This window comes from Musa acuminata, chromosome BXJ1-4, assembly GCF_036884655.1.
Source record: "Musa acuminata AAA Group cultivar baxijiao chromosome BXJ1-4, Cavendish_Baxijiao_AAA, whole genome shotgun sequence".
NCBI lineage: Eukaryota > Viridiplantae > Streptophyta > Magnoliopsida > Zingiberales > Musaceae > Musa > Musa acuminata.
The window spans coordinates 3,907,571-3,926,166 of record NC_088330.1 but is presented as its reverse complement, the minus strand read 5'-3'; the positions used below and the strand labels follow the sequence as shown (position 1 = coordinate 3,926,166).

At 36.8% G+C, this 18,596-nt stretch overlaps 2 protein-coding genes and 2 long non-coding RNA genes across 10 annotated transcripts; 2 read left to right on the top strand and 2 right to left on the bottom strand.

The window, feature by feature from the left end:
• Positions 1-871: 871 nt before the first annotated feature.
• Positions 872-2,911, bottom strand: LOC135642236 (uncharacterized). Of its 3 annotated transcripts, none has more exons than XR_010497907.1 (4): positions 2,633-2,911; positions 1,644-1,727; positions 1,387-1,556; positions 872-1,203 (listed from the first exon to the last, which is right to left on the bottom strand). It is a non-coding gene; the product is annotated as an uncharacterized LOC135642236 (long non-coding RNA). The 3 variants fall into 3 exon arrangements; XR_010497908.1 differs by having other exon boundaries at positions 872-1,198; XR_010497906.1 differs by lacking the exon at positions 872-1,203 and having other exon boundaries at positions 1,327-1,556; positions 2,633-2,899.
• A 174-nt stretch (positions 2,912-3,085) lies between these two features.
• LOC135642229 (protein METHYLENE BLUE SENSITIVITY 1-like) lies at positions 3,086-3,921 on the top strand. The gene has a single exon (XM_065158200.1). The coding sequence runs from the start codon at positions 3,229-3,231 to the stop codon at positions 3,541-3,543; it is 315 nt and encodes a 104-aa protein (XP_065014272.1). The 5' UTR covers positions 3,086-3,228; the 3' UTR covers positions 3,544-3,921.
• Positions 3,922-6,824: 2,903 nt separating this feature from the next.
• On the bottom strand, positions 6,825-13,659 carry LOC135642243 (uncharacterized). 2 transcript variants are annotated; one of them, XR_010497911.1, is made up of 4 exons: positions 13,343-13,659; positions 11,032-11,179; positions 7,440-7,610; positions 6,825-6,996 (listed from the first exon to the last, which is right to left on the bottom strand). It is a non-coding gene; the product is annotated as an uncharacterized LOC135642243 (long non-coding RNA). The 2 variants fall into 2 exon arrangements; XR_010497910.1 differs by lacking the exon at positions 6,825-6,996 and having other exon boundaries at positions 7,189-7,610; positions 13,343-13,658.
• Positions 13,660-13,913: 254 nt separating this feature from the next.
• LOC103980605 (large ribosomal subunit protein eL13z) lies at positions 13,914-18,045 on the top strand. Of its 4 annotated transcripts, none has more exons than XM_009397050.3 (5): positions 13,914-14,050; positions 15,372-15,487; positions 15,819-15,952; positions 17,317-17,475; positions 17,567-18,045. In XM_009397050.3, the coding sequence occupies exons 2-5, from the start codon at positions 15,379-15,381 to the stop codon at positions 17,786-17,788; spliced, it is 624 nt and encodes a 207-aa protein (XP_009395325.1). In that variant the 5' UTR covers positions 13,914-14,050; positions 15,372-15,378; the 3' UTR covers positions 17,789-18,045. The 4 variants fall into 4 exon arrangements, with proteins under 4 accessions (XP_009395325.1, XP_009395324.1, XP_009395326.1 ...); XM_009397049.3 differs by having other exon boundaries at positions 13,943-14,071; XM_009397051.3 differs by having other exon boundaries at positions 13,964-14,077.
• The last annotated feature ends 551 nt before the right edge of the window (positions 18,046-18,596 follow it).

Here is an 18,596-nt window from a genome sequence, read left to right as displayed (position 1 = left end):
TCCTATAATTTTGTCGCTCACAATTATAAAGCTTTGCTTCCCTTTTAAACTAAATAAATATGACTATTTTTTTTAAATTAATCCTATGAAAAAGGGTATGCCTTCCAAAAAAAAATCTAAAAAGAAAGATTTTTTCTTGAAAATCATCCCTACAAAAAAATAAAAATTGATTTTACAAAAAATTATATGTTAAATTGTGTTTCTCTATTTCATAATTTCTATCGAGTTAATAATTTTTCCTATGCAACTCAATTTCATGATATGCTGAAGAAACAATGCATTATGACTGGATTTGAATAGTTCATATGATTACATTATGAGTGTTTACGGTGAGTACAATTTAATGATAAAATAATTTTTATAATCGATTCTAAACCATTAGAACATTATGACTTATTATTGCTCTTGATTGATTGTAACACAAAAGTATCTAACACTCAATCCCAAATCGGCTCCACTAAATCATAACTCATGAGGTATAAATAAGATGTAATTCCATATTGCATGAACTATGAGAAACACCCTTTCAAAATGCACATAACAATACCAAAATTAATCTATGTCGAAAAGATATCATCTCCGTAAAATTAATCTTTTGTGATATGTGTGATCAAAGTTCAAACCACCACAATAACATAATAGTCTCTGCTTTCAAGAATAAGATTGCAGAAGGTATTAACTATCCATCATATCCACTAATAGTTGCCATTCATTTTATTTAAATCCACTTACTGACAGAACAACTATTCTTGTAAAATGAAAAGACATTCAAACAATAATATTAGCAAACATAAACTTCTCAATTACTAACCTTCTTCTGATAGATCGAGCAACATTGACCAGTATGAGCTGACATATTCCAAGCCTGACCCAAGCAATCGACAACAACAATAAGCTATAATGTTCTAATGGATAGAACATTGTCTTATTTCAACCACTAGAACACATTAGCCAACATACAATGACAAAAGGACTATTCTTGGTTTAATACACTTCTCAATGACCAATCTTCATCTGATGAATTGAAAAACGCTGATCAGTATGAACTGTTATCCCTGCTTCATCCGAGCAATCTTAGCTTGATTTCTTTTCTTTTTTGGAGGATGTTAATCTTGATGTTACAATAGCCAAGTAAAATAGAAAGAGCACTGCTTGTGATTACTTCTCTTCAGAAAGGAACTGTTAATATTAATTTCACCTACACTAACATAGACAATATTTTCATGTAAAAGCTATTGAAATAACTATTTCTTGAATTAAAGATGTTTGGCACGTAATAATTCGGGAAGAGAGATAGAAAGAGGAGTTCCATGGGGTATAAAAGACTCAGCAAGAAAAGATTCATTGATTTGATTCACCAGAATGACAGCAACAAAAAAGACTAACCATTGTAAAGTTTCTCAAGAACTTGGGTGATGATTGCATGATCCAATGTCCTGATAAAACACATGAACACTAAATATCATGTCCCTGGCACTTCATAGTATCAAATCTTAGAAACAAGTTGACCTTAATCCAACAAGTATTTCCCCAATATGCTTCGTGGAGAGATAGACCTAACAAATCATTGTTGCCTGTTAATTAATTAACATTCTAGCATGCTACACAAAAAGAGAAGAAAACAAAGCAAGAAATATTGCTACCTACAACATCAACAGGAATGTGAACCCCACCCCAGGTCAACTTTTGCCTGTTTTCCTTATTACTTGCACATGTGGATGGGCTGCCTGTGGGTAAAAACCAAACAGAATAAAATCCAATTACATCAATGCAAAGCAGGAATAAATCCATTAACTAAGAAAAAATATGACCAGACATTAAGGGGAAAATGATAGCACTAAGAAGCCAATTCCACAGGGATTTAATAAGGTACTCATCCTAAAAGAAAAGCCTGCATGAATGGATTAGACAAGTATATGTTGATATAAAACAACAAGTCTAATGAAGAAGAGTCCAGATGGTGCATCATTCCATCTTCCAGAGATTTCTGTTCCATAATGTCATTTTGGGACCTTTTCAGTCTTTGTGATTCAAGATGATTTGTGCATAATGACTCCAGAGAGAAATATTTTAGGTGGTGTACCTCCTTCATAATTCATAACATGGTTTGATCGAAGTAAAGCAAATCAACAAGCCATTCTGATAAGCTGAAATGGTTACTGTTCCTATATGAGCAATTGGGACTAGTTCAGCCACAAAATCCTCAAACCAAGAATCCACAAAATACCAATCGTAAACTGATACAGACTTGGCACTTCAAATTATGCGACATTGTGAAGAACCATTGTGCTTCAAACTGCTGGACTGTTGGATCAGATTGGGTCATTAGTCTATCAGCTGCACCTTGTCACTTGGACTAGTTACCCATTGTTTCTCTATGGAAAGATTCTTCTGGCTACCCAGTTCATCAAACCGACAGGAAGAATGGTTAAAACAAATAAATTTTAGCACACTGCTGAAACTAGCCAAGTGCAGGAGAGTTCCAACAGTTCTGCTTGCCACATCCATCTTTCCATTGGGCCATGCTAGAGGTATATGTTTAAGAGAATTTATAAGATATATGATCCATCCATAACACCTCAGATCGATTGAAGGAAAGATGTGAAAACAAGGTATTGAAGAATTCACACACCTTTATCTTCTCAGACATGGATTGGATTGCATGAGCAATTGCGCGATATCTGCGACGCCCCATATAACGAAGATATTGGAAGCATTTCTCATGAGCCAGCTGCTTCTCCCGCTCCACCTCGGGCAGAAGCCCCTGCACGACGGATGGGAGAGCGGAGGAACGGTTGGAGGGAGAGAAGGCGAGACCATGGAGTCTTTCTTTAACTCGGCGGTGGTTGCCGCCATCGATTGGGGGAGAGAACGGAGGGAGAGGGATGATCGGAGCGGACGGTAGCGATTAAACCATGTGTGCTTTTTTTTACCCCCAATTTTAAATTATTTATTAAATTATAATAATTATAATGTTAAATATGTGTGTGTAAAGACTCGTATGGGTATTGGATAGGGTATGTCATAATGGAAGGAGAATTCCAAACGTAAGCATTATTCATTTTCGACACGTCATCTCATCTTCCCTCTTCCCTTTTCTTTATTTTTCTTTCTTTTTTTATTTCCTCCGATGTGATTGATCTAAGCCGACAAGCGACGGTATCGTTCGTCTGGGATAAGGATTAGGGTTAGGGTTTGGTTGGTTGCATCAGAGGGAGGAGATCGATCATGACGGGCAAGGCGAAGCCGAAGAAACACACGGCGAAGGAGATCGCGTCGAAGGTCGACGCGGCGACGACGAATCGGGGCGGCGGTAAGGCGGGACTGGCGGACCGGTCGGGCCACGACAAGGGCGGCCACGCCAAGCTGGAGTGTCCCCTCTGCAAGACCACCGCCCCCGACATCAAGTCCATGCAGATCCACCACGACGCCCGCCACCCCAAGGTCCCCTTCGACGAGTCCAAGCTCATCAACCTTCACGTCAGCTGCGCCCCCGAGACCTCCAAGGGCCGTCCCGGCGTCCGCGGCAGCTTCAAGAAGTAGCTTCCTCTGGTGATTGATGTCATCGGTAATACCACTAGAGACTGCTCCTCAGTTTGCCCTTTCCCTGCTTCTAGCAATATTAGTATCTTCATCTTCGTCATTGCTGCTGTCTTGAACGATGTGTTTCTTGCCCGCCCCTTTCCACCCATGGTCAGATCCTTGTCGCCCCCGAGCTGTTTGTTCTTTTGTGTTTGTGCGCTTGAGCGATTGGTCTTTAGTGTGGCAGGCAGGTATAATGTTCGTGCGGTGGAGAGAACATAGGGACATGTGATCAAGTTGTCATGAACAGCTGGATGTTCGACTTTATAATTGCCTATGGTAGTTCTACTACTATCGGTTTGTTCGATCCAATTAATCGCCTCCCTTTCTAGTTTCCTACATCTTTCTCCGGATAATTCCAATCCCTGTTGCTTATTGTAGTTGTTATGTTTGTTTGGAAACTTTTGTTGATATCTGAAATTATTGCAGTTGTTGTCTTCTCATGTTTATAGATTGCATCTGTGTGATTATGTCTCTTAAGATAGTTGTATCCAACTAATCCAAATAGAAATTTCTGTTTGCTTGTAGAAGCTCATTGGGAAGTATAAGGAAAATACTACCAGCTTCAAGGATCTCTCAGAAACAGTCTCAGTTTTGTGGAAATTATTTCTCTTTGAAAGAGGTGAACATTGTGGCCTTGGCATTGGGAACAAAAGTTGGTGTTTGAAGTGCCATGATAGTTTTGTAGATTTAGTGCCACTAATATTCTTGTGGGTTAGCTTACAACCCAAATAGAAAAAGGAAAGACCATGATTGTATGGAGATTTAGGCTTTAGACTCTGGTTTCTGGCTTCTAAAAGAGTTAGACATGGTTAAGAGTTTAGCTGTTAAGATGCATCATATCTTTGGACATTGATCTTGCGTACTTTTACTTTCTAGAAATCGAGGAGGCATTAGGATTTTGACAGAGGAATTTTGAGCTTAACATGATATTACACTTGTCAAAGACATCATGTGCTAAACTTTCAATAGAGGATGCCAAAATACTGTGATACTGTTGCATCCTCTTTTTGATAAATTTAGAGTTCTGCTGATGTAGAATAATTTTTGTGTATGTTGCTTCTATGTACTCAAGCCTATGCAAAATTGGTACTAGCTTTCATTCACATGTGTTTGTTTTAGTAGCTATATTGCTGGTCACTAGTAAGTGAGAATTGTCAGTGTGTTGGTAAGAAGAAAATGGAGGAAGGCAACAAGAAGATGATTAATTGATCATATGACAATTGGTGAAATATTTACAGGTAACAGGAATGAATCTTGGCCAATTTCTTCTTGTTACTGTTATCAAAAGCTGGGTGTGAGGGACTTCTGTTAATCTTTTAAGGATTAAGATGTGTGAGCTTCTGCGTATTGCTTAAATAGATATCTTCTTAATTAAGTCCTCTTTCTAGAGCTTTTCTTGCTGTTCCACCCTATGAACTTGTAGTTGCTTGCTTACTTCCTATATGATACTCTCACATTTCAGCAATGGTGGCTGTTTCTTTGAGAATTTGTATCTCGAGTTGAACCAATGATGATGATAGTAGAACTGTGGTTACTACAAAAGCATTTGACCTTATCATCTTCAATAAACAAATTCATCATGAAAGAGAAGCTACTTTGAGAATTTTGTGGGTTTAAAGTGAACAGACTAAAACATATTTCTAAGAATGTTTCATTTGAGTAGCAGTTTAGAAGATTAGCTGCATCTTGGCACCAAAATGTTTCATTTGAAAGTTTCACAATCCTTGTTGAAAAAAGAGTTCCATACAAAATACATCACTCTTATATGTGAGGCAGCCGATCAAATTAATTACTTACATATGTATGCTCATTTAAAACTGCCATCGCAATTATATGTTTAAGTGTGTCCTTGTGTATAAGAGACATTTGACAATCATGCTACTCATCTAAACTCCTCGATTTACTTCTTTGTGAAGGCCACCACATTTTCCTTGGATTTTTATGACTACTTGTGATATGATTGCTTATCTTATTTAGTTTTAAATCTAAGGCTAGCCAAGCATCTATTTTTATTCATCTCCTTACAAGCATCACGACTTTCTGTTATCTCTGCATGGGGTTAGGTTAGATTTCATATAGCAAGAACAAGATGTCTATATAGTGAGTGACCGACTAAAGCATCTTGTTTTGCATGAATACAGAGTTCATTGTTTAAAATTTGAAGTTCTACCGAAAGAACTTCAAGTGATTGTCGATGGGCATGTAAAGATGCTCTTGGAGTCAAAGAATAATTGGAAAGAGTCAAACTGGGTAGTGGTTTTTTAATCTTGGATAACGAAAATTATGATCAACTAGTAACAAAAGTTTGCTTCTTTACTATGTAAATTCACAATGATGAGATATAACTACTGATGCTGAGTTTTCTTACTGTGGTTATTATTGTTGTGAAACTGTACTGGAGAACCGTTTTGCTTACTTCAGTCTTACATGCCAAATCAAGTGTGGTTTGGTGCCATGTTGTATAGCGTCATGACTATCAAGTTCATGGTGTTATAAATCAAGTGTTACACTTGCGTTGTAAATCCCTTATTTGAATGCATTGAAAGACAGTACTCAAATGCTACAATAAACTTCCACTGGTGAGGCTTTTGGTTGATGTTTTTGAAGATTGTTTGAGATTGTTTACACACGATGAGTTTTAGGTGGTTTGGAAACCTTTGTTAATATCTAAAATTGTTGCAGTTGTTGTCTCCTGATGTGTGTAGATTTCATGTGTGTGATTATGCCTTTATATTAAGTTAAAATTTTTAGGAGATAGATGTTAAAATCAACATTTTGATAGACAATTATTTGACCTCAATTGGTGTTAGAACAAAAGATTGATTAGATTTAATAAAACTTTAGGATACGCTTACTTTGTCAACAATGGGTGGTAAGAAATTGATGTGCTCAATCTGCAATAATATCCCATAAAAACCTGGTAAATAGTGTGATTTCATGAAGCATGTTGCATCTGCTTTTAATAATATGATAATTTTCTCGTAATTAACATATATCCCCCAAAAAATCACAACATTGATTTGCATGGTGGAAAAAGAAAACAAGTGAGAAAACCTTTCATACAAAAAAGAATGACTTATTTCGGCACAAATCTTCATAACCAATGATCTGAATGATAGAAGACCGGAAGCATCGTGTCTCTTCACAGGTGTTGCATCTTCAAGAAGAGATGCAGATTACGAGTGGAACCTTCCAAGATATATATATATATATATATATATATATATATATATATTCAATGTCAATAGAAGTGATTAATTATGTAAAACAAAGTTGAAATGAAGATATTGAAGAAAAAATTAGCAAGCAATTACGAGTGGAACCTTCCAAGATAAATGGTACTCCCAAGAAAAGACATTGCTGGTTGAAGTAGATTGTATTGGACCATGTCATTATCCCGTAGCCCATTCCCTGGAAAAGTCAAGTAAATTGTTCTATTAATATGTTATGCAGACAGCATAATTTGAATGCTTCAAATGTCCCTAATGCCAACCACCATGTCGAAAATTGCTGCGAAACCATGAAAATTGTGTTTTCTTCATCGTACCAAATAAAAGAAACCAAGATTAACCAACATATCATCACTTATGAAATATAGACAGCTAAATGAATGGTGCACAACCATTTGCAAGATTTTTCATTGCCTTCTTGAATCATACATTCTGCAATATCCTTAATTTCTCTTGATAAGAAAATTTGATATGTTACTGTTCATCATGTGTTCTAAGCTATTATGGTTGCTCTCTCTCTCTCTCTCTCTCTCTCTCTCTCTATATATATATATATATATATATATATATATAAGGAGACAGAATTGACCACAGGGATCAGTTATGGAGATCATGAATCTGCACCTCTTCAAGAAGATGCAACACCTGTGAAGAGACCTGATGCTTCCACTAGGTTGTCTTCTACGACTCTTTAGTCCTCATGGATCATAGTAAGTTATAGATCATCAATGGATAAACCTTGGCGCCATGGTTTGCAATCTTGATTCAGATCATTGGTTATGAAGATAAATCCTCCTGAAATCCCACAAAGGTAGCAGTCATGTCATGTGCCGCAATAAGCCATTCTTTTTTGCATGGAGGGTTTTCCCACTAGAGGAAAACAAATGCTTGTTGTTTTCTTTTTCCACTATGCAAATCGATGTTGTGATTTTTTTTGGGATATATGTTAATTAGGAGGAAATCGCCACATTGTTAAAAGCAGATGCAACATGCTTCATGAAATCACACTATTTCCAGGGTTTTTATGAGATATTATTGCTGATAGAGCACATCAATTTCTTACCACCCATTGTTGACAAAGTAAGCGTATCGTAAAGCTTTATTAAATCTAACCAACCTTTTGTTCTAACACCAATTGGGGTCAAATAATTTTCTATCAATATATTGATTTTACCATCTATCTCCTAAAAAATTCATCTTAATATAAAGGCATAATCACACATGAAATCTACACATATCAAGAGACAACAACTGCAATAATTTTATATATTAACAAAGGTTTCCAAACCACCTAAACTCATTGTGTAAACAATCTCCAAAAACATCAACCAAAATCCTGACTGGTGGAAGTTTATTGTAACATTTGAGAACTGTCTTTCAATGCATTCAAATAAGGGAGTTTCAATGCAAGTGTAACACTCAGTACTATGCCAAACCCTACCGACCTTAGCAAATGTGAATTTGGTAGTCATGACGCTATACAACATGGCACCAAATCACACTTGATTTGGCATGTAAGACTCAAGTAAGCAAAACGGTTCTCTAGTATAATTTCACAACAACAATAACCACAGAAAGAGAACTCAGCATCTATAGTTATATCTCATCATTGTTAATTTACATAGTAAAGAAGCAAACTTTTGTTACTAGTTGATCATAATTTTCATTATCCAAGACTAAAAAACCACTACCCAGTTTGACTCTTTCCTATTATTCTTTGACTCCAAGAGCATCTTTACATGCCCATCGACAATCACTTGAAGTTCTTTCGGTAGAACTTCAAATTTTAAACAATGATCTTGTATTCATGCAAAACAAGATGCCTTAGTCGGTCACTCACTATATAGACATCTTGTTCTTGCTATATGAAATCTAACCTAACCCCAGGCAGAGATAACAGAAAGACGTGATGCTTGTAAGGAGATGAATAAAAATAGATGCTTGGCTAGCCTTAGATTTAAAACTAAATAAGATAAGCAATCATATCACAAGTAGTCATAAAAATCCAAGGAAAATGTGGTGGCCTTCACAAAGAAGTAAATCGAGGAGTTTAGATGAGTAGCATGATTGTCAAATGTCTCTTATACACAAGGACACACTTAAACATATAATTGCGATGGCAGTTTTACATGAGCATACATATGTAAGTAATTAATTTGATCAGCTGCCTCACATATAAGAGTGATCGATTTTGTATGGAACTCTTTTTTCAACAAGGATTGTGAAACTTTCAAATGAAACATTTTGGTGCCAAGATGCAGCTAATCTTCTAAACTGCTACTCAAATGAAACATTCTTAGAAATATGTTTTAGTCTGTTCACTTTAAACCCACAAAATTCTCAAAGTAGCTTCTCTTTCATGATGAATTTGTTTATTGAAGATGATAAGGTCAAATGCTTTTGTAGTAACCACAGTTCTACTACCATCATCATTGGTTCAACTCAAGATGCAAATTCTCAAAGAAACAGCCACCATTGCTGAAATGTGAGAGTATCATATAGGAAGTAAGCAAGCAACTACAAGTTCATAGGGTAAACAGCAAGAAAAGCTCTAGAAAGAGGACTTAATTAAGAAGTTATCTATTTAAGCAATACGCAGAAGCTCACACATCTTAATCCTTCAAAGATTAACAGAAGTCCCTCACACCCAGCTTTTGATAACAGTAACAAGAAGAAATTGGCCAAGATTCATTCCTGTTACCTGTAAATATTTCACCAATTGTCATGATCAATTAATCATCTTCTTGTTGCCTTCCTCCATTTTCTTCTTACCAAAATTCTCACTTACTAGTGACCAGCAATATAGGTACTAAAACAAACACATGTGCATGAAAGCTAGCACCAATTTTGCATAGGCTCGAGTCCTTATATCAGCAAGATTCTGAATGTTATGGTTGCACAACACAATCCAAAACCTCAAAAGGAACATAAGTACAGAGAAGCAACATACACAAAAATTATTCTACATCAGCAGAACTCTAAATTTATCAAAAGAGGATGCATCAGTATCACAGTATTTTGGCATCCTCTATTGAAAGTTTAGCACATGATGTCTTTGACAAGTGTAATATCATGTTATGCTCAAAATTCCTCTGTCAAAATCCTAATGCCTTCTCGATTTCTAGAAAGTAAAAGTATGCAAGATCAATGTCTAAAGATATGATGCATCTTAACAGCTAAACTCTTAACCATGTATAACTCTTTTAGAAGCCAGAAACCAGAGTCTAAAGCCTAAATCTCCATACAATCATGGTCTTTCCTTTTTCTTTTTGGGCTGTAAGCTAACCCACAAGAATATTAGTGGCACTAAATCTACAAAACTATCATGGCACTTCAAACACCAACTTTTGTTCCCAATGCCAAGGCCACAATGTTCACCTCTTTCAAAGAGAAATAATTTCCACAAAACTGAGACTGTTTCTGAGAGATCCTTGAAGCTGGTAGTTATACTTCCCAATGAGCTTCTACAACAGATAAATTGCTGTCAGTTGGACGAAGATTGACCCTTCGGTTAATAACATTATATATCATCTTTCTTTTTCCCCTGTTTCTGAATTGACGATGAAGAAAATTGGAAAAGATGACAAGGAAATCCCAATCACAAGTGGCAGACGAAGAACAAGGTGGATATTCTTTTGTCTAACGGATGAGTGCGAGAGATTGATCTCAAGGACATGAAAAAGAATTTATTGACAACACATTACAGAAATTGTAACTGAACAAAACTTGTCTATATTTATTTGGCTCTTCGGTTCTAGTTTAAAAATATGGGACAGAGATATATAATTAGTATCTCAAAAAGAAAGGGAAAACTTTAAAGGATCTTACTAAAAATTATAAATAAAGATTTTTTTATAGAATTCTACAATGGCAAAAGATCTATATACCCGACCCAAAATAATTGCGATAGTACAGCTTTGTTTTTGTTCTCATTATTTCAAAAAGGAAAGGGAAAAAAACAAAAGATCAACTAAAATTTTTCTAATTGATGTCCGTAAACTTTTTAAGTGTCCTCAGCATAAAACTAAATTAATTCCTGTTAGGTTATATGAAACCTTTAAAGGTAAAATATAACCAATTGTGTGGTGCATCGAAGTAATTAATAAGTCAGTTTTAGACGTTTATAGAAAGAGCAATCTCAGAAAGTTGAAAGCAAACTTGATTGACTGAGCATATAAAACTTTGACAATTGAAAAAAATAAGACACGAGGCTTACTGCATATAAGACAGCAATTATTTCTGATGGTGTCAACATCCACTCTGTATGACAACCAGTGGTAAATATTCCAGTCAATACCACCCCCAAAAAAATACAAGTATGTTGTCAAAGACAAGCAGGAAGGATACTTGATCAGCATTGGAACCTGAAAGAGTTGACATCTCATAAGCAAATGAAAATAACACTGTATAACAAACAAAAGAAATGAAAGAAAAATAATCATTGCAATTACTATGTAAGACTACCAATCAAACAATAAGCTAAACTCTAGTGGCAGCTTTATGTCTCTTACATGTTACAAAAACATATATTGTTAAATAAGATTGCATAAGAGAACTATTCATAATGTGGAAGATGCGGGCAGTTAGAGATAAACTTGACAACTTAATTTTTCTTCGTGTTGTTATTAATTCTTTCACTGCTCATCTTCCACAAATGATAAATGCCGAAACATAATGTCTGGATTCCAGAAATGTGGTTTGCAATGGTGTTCCAAGCTAAAGTACCTGTCAAACAAAATAAGCAGTCATGCAGAAACAGTTCCCTATCAAGCACAAAACACCAATATGCCACTTCTCAAGACCAAAACGAAGGAGACCAGATGTTAGCCATCCAACTGATTCAGCCTGAAGCTTCATGCCTACTGCACTTTCATCAGAAAGATTGTAAATAGTGGATCCAATTATTGCTCGACCCCAGTAAAGTATCATTAGTATTGCACCAGAAACACAAACAAGCGTGCCTACAACCTTCATGTACACCCAAGTTTACCATCTCAACACTGTGACCATTAAACATCTAAATGAATATGGAAAATTTATCATCTAGTAGACACCTAGCAAAATCCAAATCAAATCGGATGTCAATCACCCCAGTACTGCTGCCAAGATAAATGTAAAAATTGTTATCGCAGGCTGAATAGCCGATGTATAGGTTGGGTTTGTGTAGCTAAGGCCGAGAAGAAACAAGCTGGTTCGCAAATATCCTGATCAAAGGATATCCAAACATGGTGTTATTTTCTTTTGTGGGCAGAGAATAGCAATTACGTTTTATTTCTACAATATGTTAAGAAAAATCAAACTAAAGTTTCTTAGCAAAAAATTGAGCTTACCCAGTTAAACCAAGAAGGAAAAATGATGCCAAGAGGCATGGAGTTAGTTGAAGGTGGACACTTCTGCCAAGGACAGTACTGAATTTACCAACCCTGATTCTTATCATTCTATCAAACAAGAAAAAACTCATAGGAAAACAATTCAATCTAAAGACTCACTAATTTTTTATTAAGGGTAAAAGATAATAGGAACCCATAAGAACTATATTAAATTATTAAGTCCTTTATGAACACATTGCTTCCAAATGATGTTTTACCTAATTAGTCTTTGTCCATCAAATCTGATCAAAAAAAGTGAAAAAAGTAGTTAATACTCCTACAAATGTTATAGTATATCATAGAGTGTTAAACCAATAAACTCCCTATATCATTGAAAACATTTGGGTAACCTGTTGTACTAACTAATATATCAACTAAAATCCTTGCTGAACTATTACAAATTGTTGCAAGTATTTATGGCCTTCACATCATTCTTATGCCAGACTTGTGTTGAGGATTAAGATTAAAAATCAGTTAGCAGCTTGTGTTGTTTCAAGTATTCCAGAGAGGAGATGGGACCTAATTATAAGTCCTAATTGCTTTTTGTAGGATCATGAATCACTATGAATTTGCATTCTCAAGAATAGGTGTAATAGCTCATTCAATAAGGCAAGTAAAAACAAACTAGCAGCAGAAGACTTCTCACCTTCTACAACCTGATCATAGTGATCGATGACCCAAGATCACACACACCTCCTCCGTTGAAGAAAATTCTCATTTTCTCTATTCGTTTTTTTCATTATGGGTTCAATAAAACCCATAATGAATCTTTCCCTTGTGCTTTTCTTTTATCCTAAGATAGGAGCTTCATCTTTCTTGCATTAAGAATCTATTTCTTTACCCAATCGTTGCAAAATGATTGCTTTCTCATGCAATCTACCAAATTTCTTAACCATCTACTTTTCTCGCATCTGAATTCTTCGCATTCCAACCTCCAAACTAAATCCCACTTCTGACTTATCTTGACCACAATGCCATTCGTTCATTGATTCCCTTATCTTCCCTCCTCAATGATCAAACACATGAACACATCTCCTAACTTCTTATCGTATACGAATCAACATCATCATTCGTGCAAGTCAGAAAGAGACGGCTCATATAAGAGAAGATAGGGATTCTTTCTCCTTCTCTTTAAAGAAAGGAAAGAGGAAAGGAAACCTGCATCGTTGGAGGAGGGCGAGGATGGAGATGGCGACGAAGTCGCGGTAGACGCAGAAGGCCACTTCGTTCATGCCGACGTTGAGCACGGACTTGGTCAGCACGTGGAAGCCGCCGTTGGTCGCCTGCACCAGCGCCATCCCGAGGTGCGCCCCCAATGCCTCATTCCCCCTCATCGCCATCACTCCTGCCGCCCACACACTCGTGCAAGTTCTCCTCCTCCCCAAAAGATCAAGATGTGGGGTTAAGGATGGAGGCAGAAGTGTCGGCCTATGTCGCCGTTCTCGTGTTGACACGAAGGGTGTGAGACGCGGAGGAGCCGACCGCAACATGTCGGATTGATGTCGCCAACAGTAAGGCCATCAGAACCGTCCAGCCTCAATGAATCATATCTCAGCCGTTGATATAGTTGACGGGCTAATTGACTAAGTATTACAAGATTATCTTCACAAAATACCGAAAAAACCTTAATTATGATTAAGGCCCCTAAACAATGATCAGACGACCAGGAGAACTCCATGTCATACACCCTGTTCTCACGTGCGACATCATTTGTTGGATCATCCATCAAGTGATCTGGACCGTCCAAGTTAGGGTTTTGTTTCCTTTCCTTCTCTTTCTTGCACCTCCGCCACCGTGAGCATTTAAAACCCCTTCGAGCGAGCGTCTCCAACCCCTTCGCGGACCCAAACTGCGGCGGAGCCGAAGGTGAGGCGGCATCGCATCCCAGTGAGGGTCTCTTCGTCTTCGCTCGATCCATGTTCCATCTGTTCTCCTACTCTTGGTTGATGATTTTGGATATCGTAGCGGGGAATAACTTGACAGCGTGCTATCATAGTTCTTCAGTTATATCTTGGGGAGAATGTTTATGGATTAATTTGAAGTCTTTTGATGATTTATTCGATTATTTTTATGCCGTTCTTCAATGTCCCTGGTAAAAACGATTCGGGGATATGTGTTGATGGCGTCTCAGATCTTGTCGATGTGAGAGCGTTAGATCGGTAGGTATGAAGCTAGCAAGACAACAAAGTTCCGATATATCAGGATTATGAGTTGGAAATATAATATGAACACTTTTTGCTGGAAATGCATTATGATGATTATTAGTTAGAAGTATATTGAATTAGTCATTAGTTTTTTTGCTAGTGGTCCATCCTATCTATCCTTACCATCTGGAAGCTGATTTTTTTGCATTACATTAAGGAACTCAGTTGGATATGGATGTTTAAATATGGTACCTTGGTTGTTCCGTGGAGGAGTTTGGTTTCAGAATATGATTTGTAGAGGTGCAGTGCATCAAAAGCACTACAGGAAGATTGTATCTAACATTTCTGGAGAAAGAAGAAAATGAACTTGATCCAGAAAGAACACATTCAAGGTGGAGGAGGAGAGATATAGTTTAACATCTTGTTGCTTAACTTTCGTTAATTTTGCTCTTTGTTTACCTATTTCTCTTTTGAAGGCCCCTCCAATGTGAGGATGTTAAGTTGGAAATAAGAATTTTATGGAGATTCATAGTTGTAGGTTTTCTGCTGAGCTGTGGGCTGTCTGTACTTGTCCTAAAAATATTCATGAAGTTCTTGATGCTATTTTCTCTCCATGGAGCCATATGCTCAACTTAGACTGGCTCTTTATTCATATGCTTCCCTTTTCGAAGGTCATTACAATTGAAGGATGTTACATTAGGAATAATAGTTTAATGGTGACTGATAGTTGTAGGGTTTCTGTTGAGATGTGGGCTGTCTTTAGTTGCCTTAAAGTTTATCAGAAGTTCTCACTGTTATCTTCTCTCCATGGAGCCTTTTAAGTTTGCGATTATAGGGGCTTGGATTTCACTTAGTCATGGTGACCTTTTGCACCATAGGATCATGAACCATGATTACATGATAGTTGTTCAAACAGGCATTTTATTCACTAGTATTAAAAATATTTGCTTTTCTTATTTATTCATATGCAAGCTTGTGATGTTGTTTAGTTTATGTTTAGTAGATTTGAAAATTATTTTCTTCTAAACTATGTTGTTATTCAGGTGAGCCATGGTTAAGCATAACAATGTTGTGCCAAATGGACACTTCAAGAAGCACTGGCAGAATTATGTGAAGACATGGTTCAACCAACCAGCTCGCAAAACAAGAAGACGCATTGGTAATTATCTTTTCTTCTCTTTTTCTCACCAGCATATTAGCTGGTCTACTCCTGCGAATATAGATGGCTTTGAGTAATGAGTATGGTCTCTCATTGCCTGCAGCATTGTGTTTTAATCTTCTGTCCCTTTCTCCTTCTCTTTCTCTGACCTGCTTATTAGTTGGTCCACCATCACTGATGTAAATGACAGACTTGATTATGGGCTCTCAGTGTCTGCCTTGTGTTTCAATCTTTTTCATTTCTTATTCTACTATTTCTAGTAAGATTTGTTGACATTCCATTTTTTTCTTTGTCGTACTGATTGACATATGCTATCATTTGGATTTAACAGCACGTCAAAAGAAAGCTGTGAAGATTTTTCCCCGTCCAACTGCTGGACCTTTGCGTCCTGTTGTTCAGTGTCAGACGCTCAAGTACAACATGAAATCTAGAGCAGGCAGGGGTTTTACTCTTGAGGAGCTCAAGGTTAGTGTTTTTCTTAATCTTGCACATTCTCTTTTAACATGTTAAACATATTTCTAAGTATCTTACTAGTTATGAGTTCTTGTTAATCGATCCTCCTACATGCATTATAGTTCTCATCTGGTCAAGTTCTGCCAAAGCACCTGATGTACATGTTGCACGCAATTGTTTTGGAATGTAATAGAAGTTATAGGTTCAAGTGCTGAGGGGGGATGAGAAACTAGTGCATATTTGAGAAAATGTTACCTTGAAATGACAAAAGATGCAATTTACAGATTGGATTATATATCTGTTATTATGTTTTCATGTCCGGAATAATATTTGCATTCATTATTTTATTCTAAAACCTCTCATGATATATATGGCTTTGAGGTCATCTTTGGCATAGATATATTTATCCAATAGCTATTTACTTTCTGCATTTGAGTTAAATTTTGCTCCCAAAACAAGATTGGTTATTCCTTGCAGACAAATACGTGATTTAAGCATTTTTGTGTAAATCCTCTTGCCTTAAGTTGTCTGTTGGGTAATGTAATAGCTTTGAATTAAAGTTAGGATTAATTGGAAGACCTTGTTTTGTAAGTTCTATTACATGGCCCTTTTTTGTTTCCGATCCAATTTTGGCTAGAATTTTTTTGGAATATTTTTTTGGAAGGTATTTAAAATTATTATCTTGGCTTTTCTTTCCTTTGAAAAGTAGTTATGAGAATTACTATTTGCCAATTGCTAACTGAAGTTAGAATTTAACTTGGAGAATGAAGCTTCTTTACCATGAAGCATGAATATGGACTGTGATAAGCGTCATCTGATCTTATATATAAGTATGGACAGAACGCGTCATGGACATGACAATGAATACATATATATTCTCATATGTCATAGTTATATTCTTGCATGATGTAGACAATATGAGCATCATATATGAGGCTTATGAGAAGCATAACAACCATTCATATAAGTAGCAAAAGCTCACAAGTGTAGATGTTACAAGGATCTCGCCATTGTTCTTCACTAAGTATGCATTGAGGAATGTTCAACAAGTGTTGGTGTCCAACAAGACTTCGATCTCGAATTTGGACTAGTTGATTGATGCCATGAAATTATTCTGAAAAGTTGAACTTGGTTCTATATTTGGCCTGGTATTATCTTGTATGAGTCCTGCCATTAAGTATGTGTGTCAAGCCATGGTATGCATGATCTAGGTGTGGCAAAGGCATTATAAGACTGATTTCCATATGCCAAGGGATAGGTTTCTGATCCACATCATATCTGAAGAAAGTAAAATGTCCACCAAAATTCATTAAAGGTAAAGTTTCTACCACCTGTATTTCACAAGCGAATAATGATTGCTTCTGCCGCAAATGCAGGCTGCAGGCATTCCAAAGAAACTTGCTCCAACAATTGGCATTGCAGTGGACCATAGGCGAAAGAATCGCTCTCTTGAGGGACTCCAGGCTAACGTGCAAAGGCTGAAGACATACAAAGCTAAGCTTGTCATCTTCCCAAGGCGTGCTCGCAAGATCAAGGCAAGCTAGTTATATTTTAGGAGCTGCCAGTAGTTGATCAGTCGTTGATCTGTTACATTGCTCATGCTTTTGTGTACGATTGGTTTCTCAGGCTGGAGATTCTGCTCCAGAAGAACTTGCAACTGCTACCCAGGTCCAAGGCCAATACATGCCCATTGTGCGTGAGAAGCCAACGGTCGAACTTGTGAAGGTTACAGATGAGATGAAGTCATTCAAAGCTTATGCCAAGCTCCGTGTTGAGCGGATGAACGAGCGTCAGGTCGGCGTCAGGCTGAAGAAGGCTGCAGAGGCAGAGAAGGAAGAAAAGAAGTAACCAACCAATCTGGGTGAGGGTCGCAGTTTCCTTGAGACACCTCCGTGAGCTATTTTCCTGTTTAGTCAACTACAGTACAAGTTATCCTTTTCATTCTGTCAGTACAATTCTTAATGCTTGGAGCCATTTGCTTTGACCTTTTTGGTTACTGTTATGATATTGATTCAAAAGATCAGCACTGATAGAAGGCAATATCTTTTGTGGTGGAAATGGAATGAACATTTCTAGAAGTGAAAAGATTTATGGTTTTAGTAGGATATCGTAGTTAAACATGACTGCTAAACATACATACCAAAGTCCAATATTTCTGGAATTGATATGAGAGAGTTGGAATTAAGTAGGCACATTTATTTAAAAAGAAAACCATAAAACAGTGTGGAATAAAGCATGAAATAAGAATATTTCATTCATCTTTTGATAGATTGCTATAAGAAATAATGCACAACTATCAAGTTAATGCACAACTATAAGAAATAATGCTACAAAGATTTAGATCTTCCCTGTTGCTGTGTGAGTGAGTATCTTCGTAATGTAATCCACAATATGTTCCACCAATACACACTGAAGAAACAGTGGAGCAGAGGCATCTGAGACAACAAACCAATTCAAAAGGTCCAACATCTGCTCTCGGATATGCTATTGTAGGGGATTCATAACACACTGAGAATAAATCCAACTGGGTTTTATTATTACAAGGGCTGCTATTCATTATGCCAACACAACGCTCAAACATAATCTGATCCGGAGACAACCCTCCCTGTGCCATCATAGCACTGAAGGAAAGGATTAGAAGTGGAAGTCCCAGGAA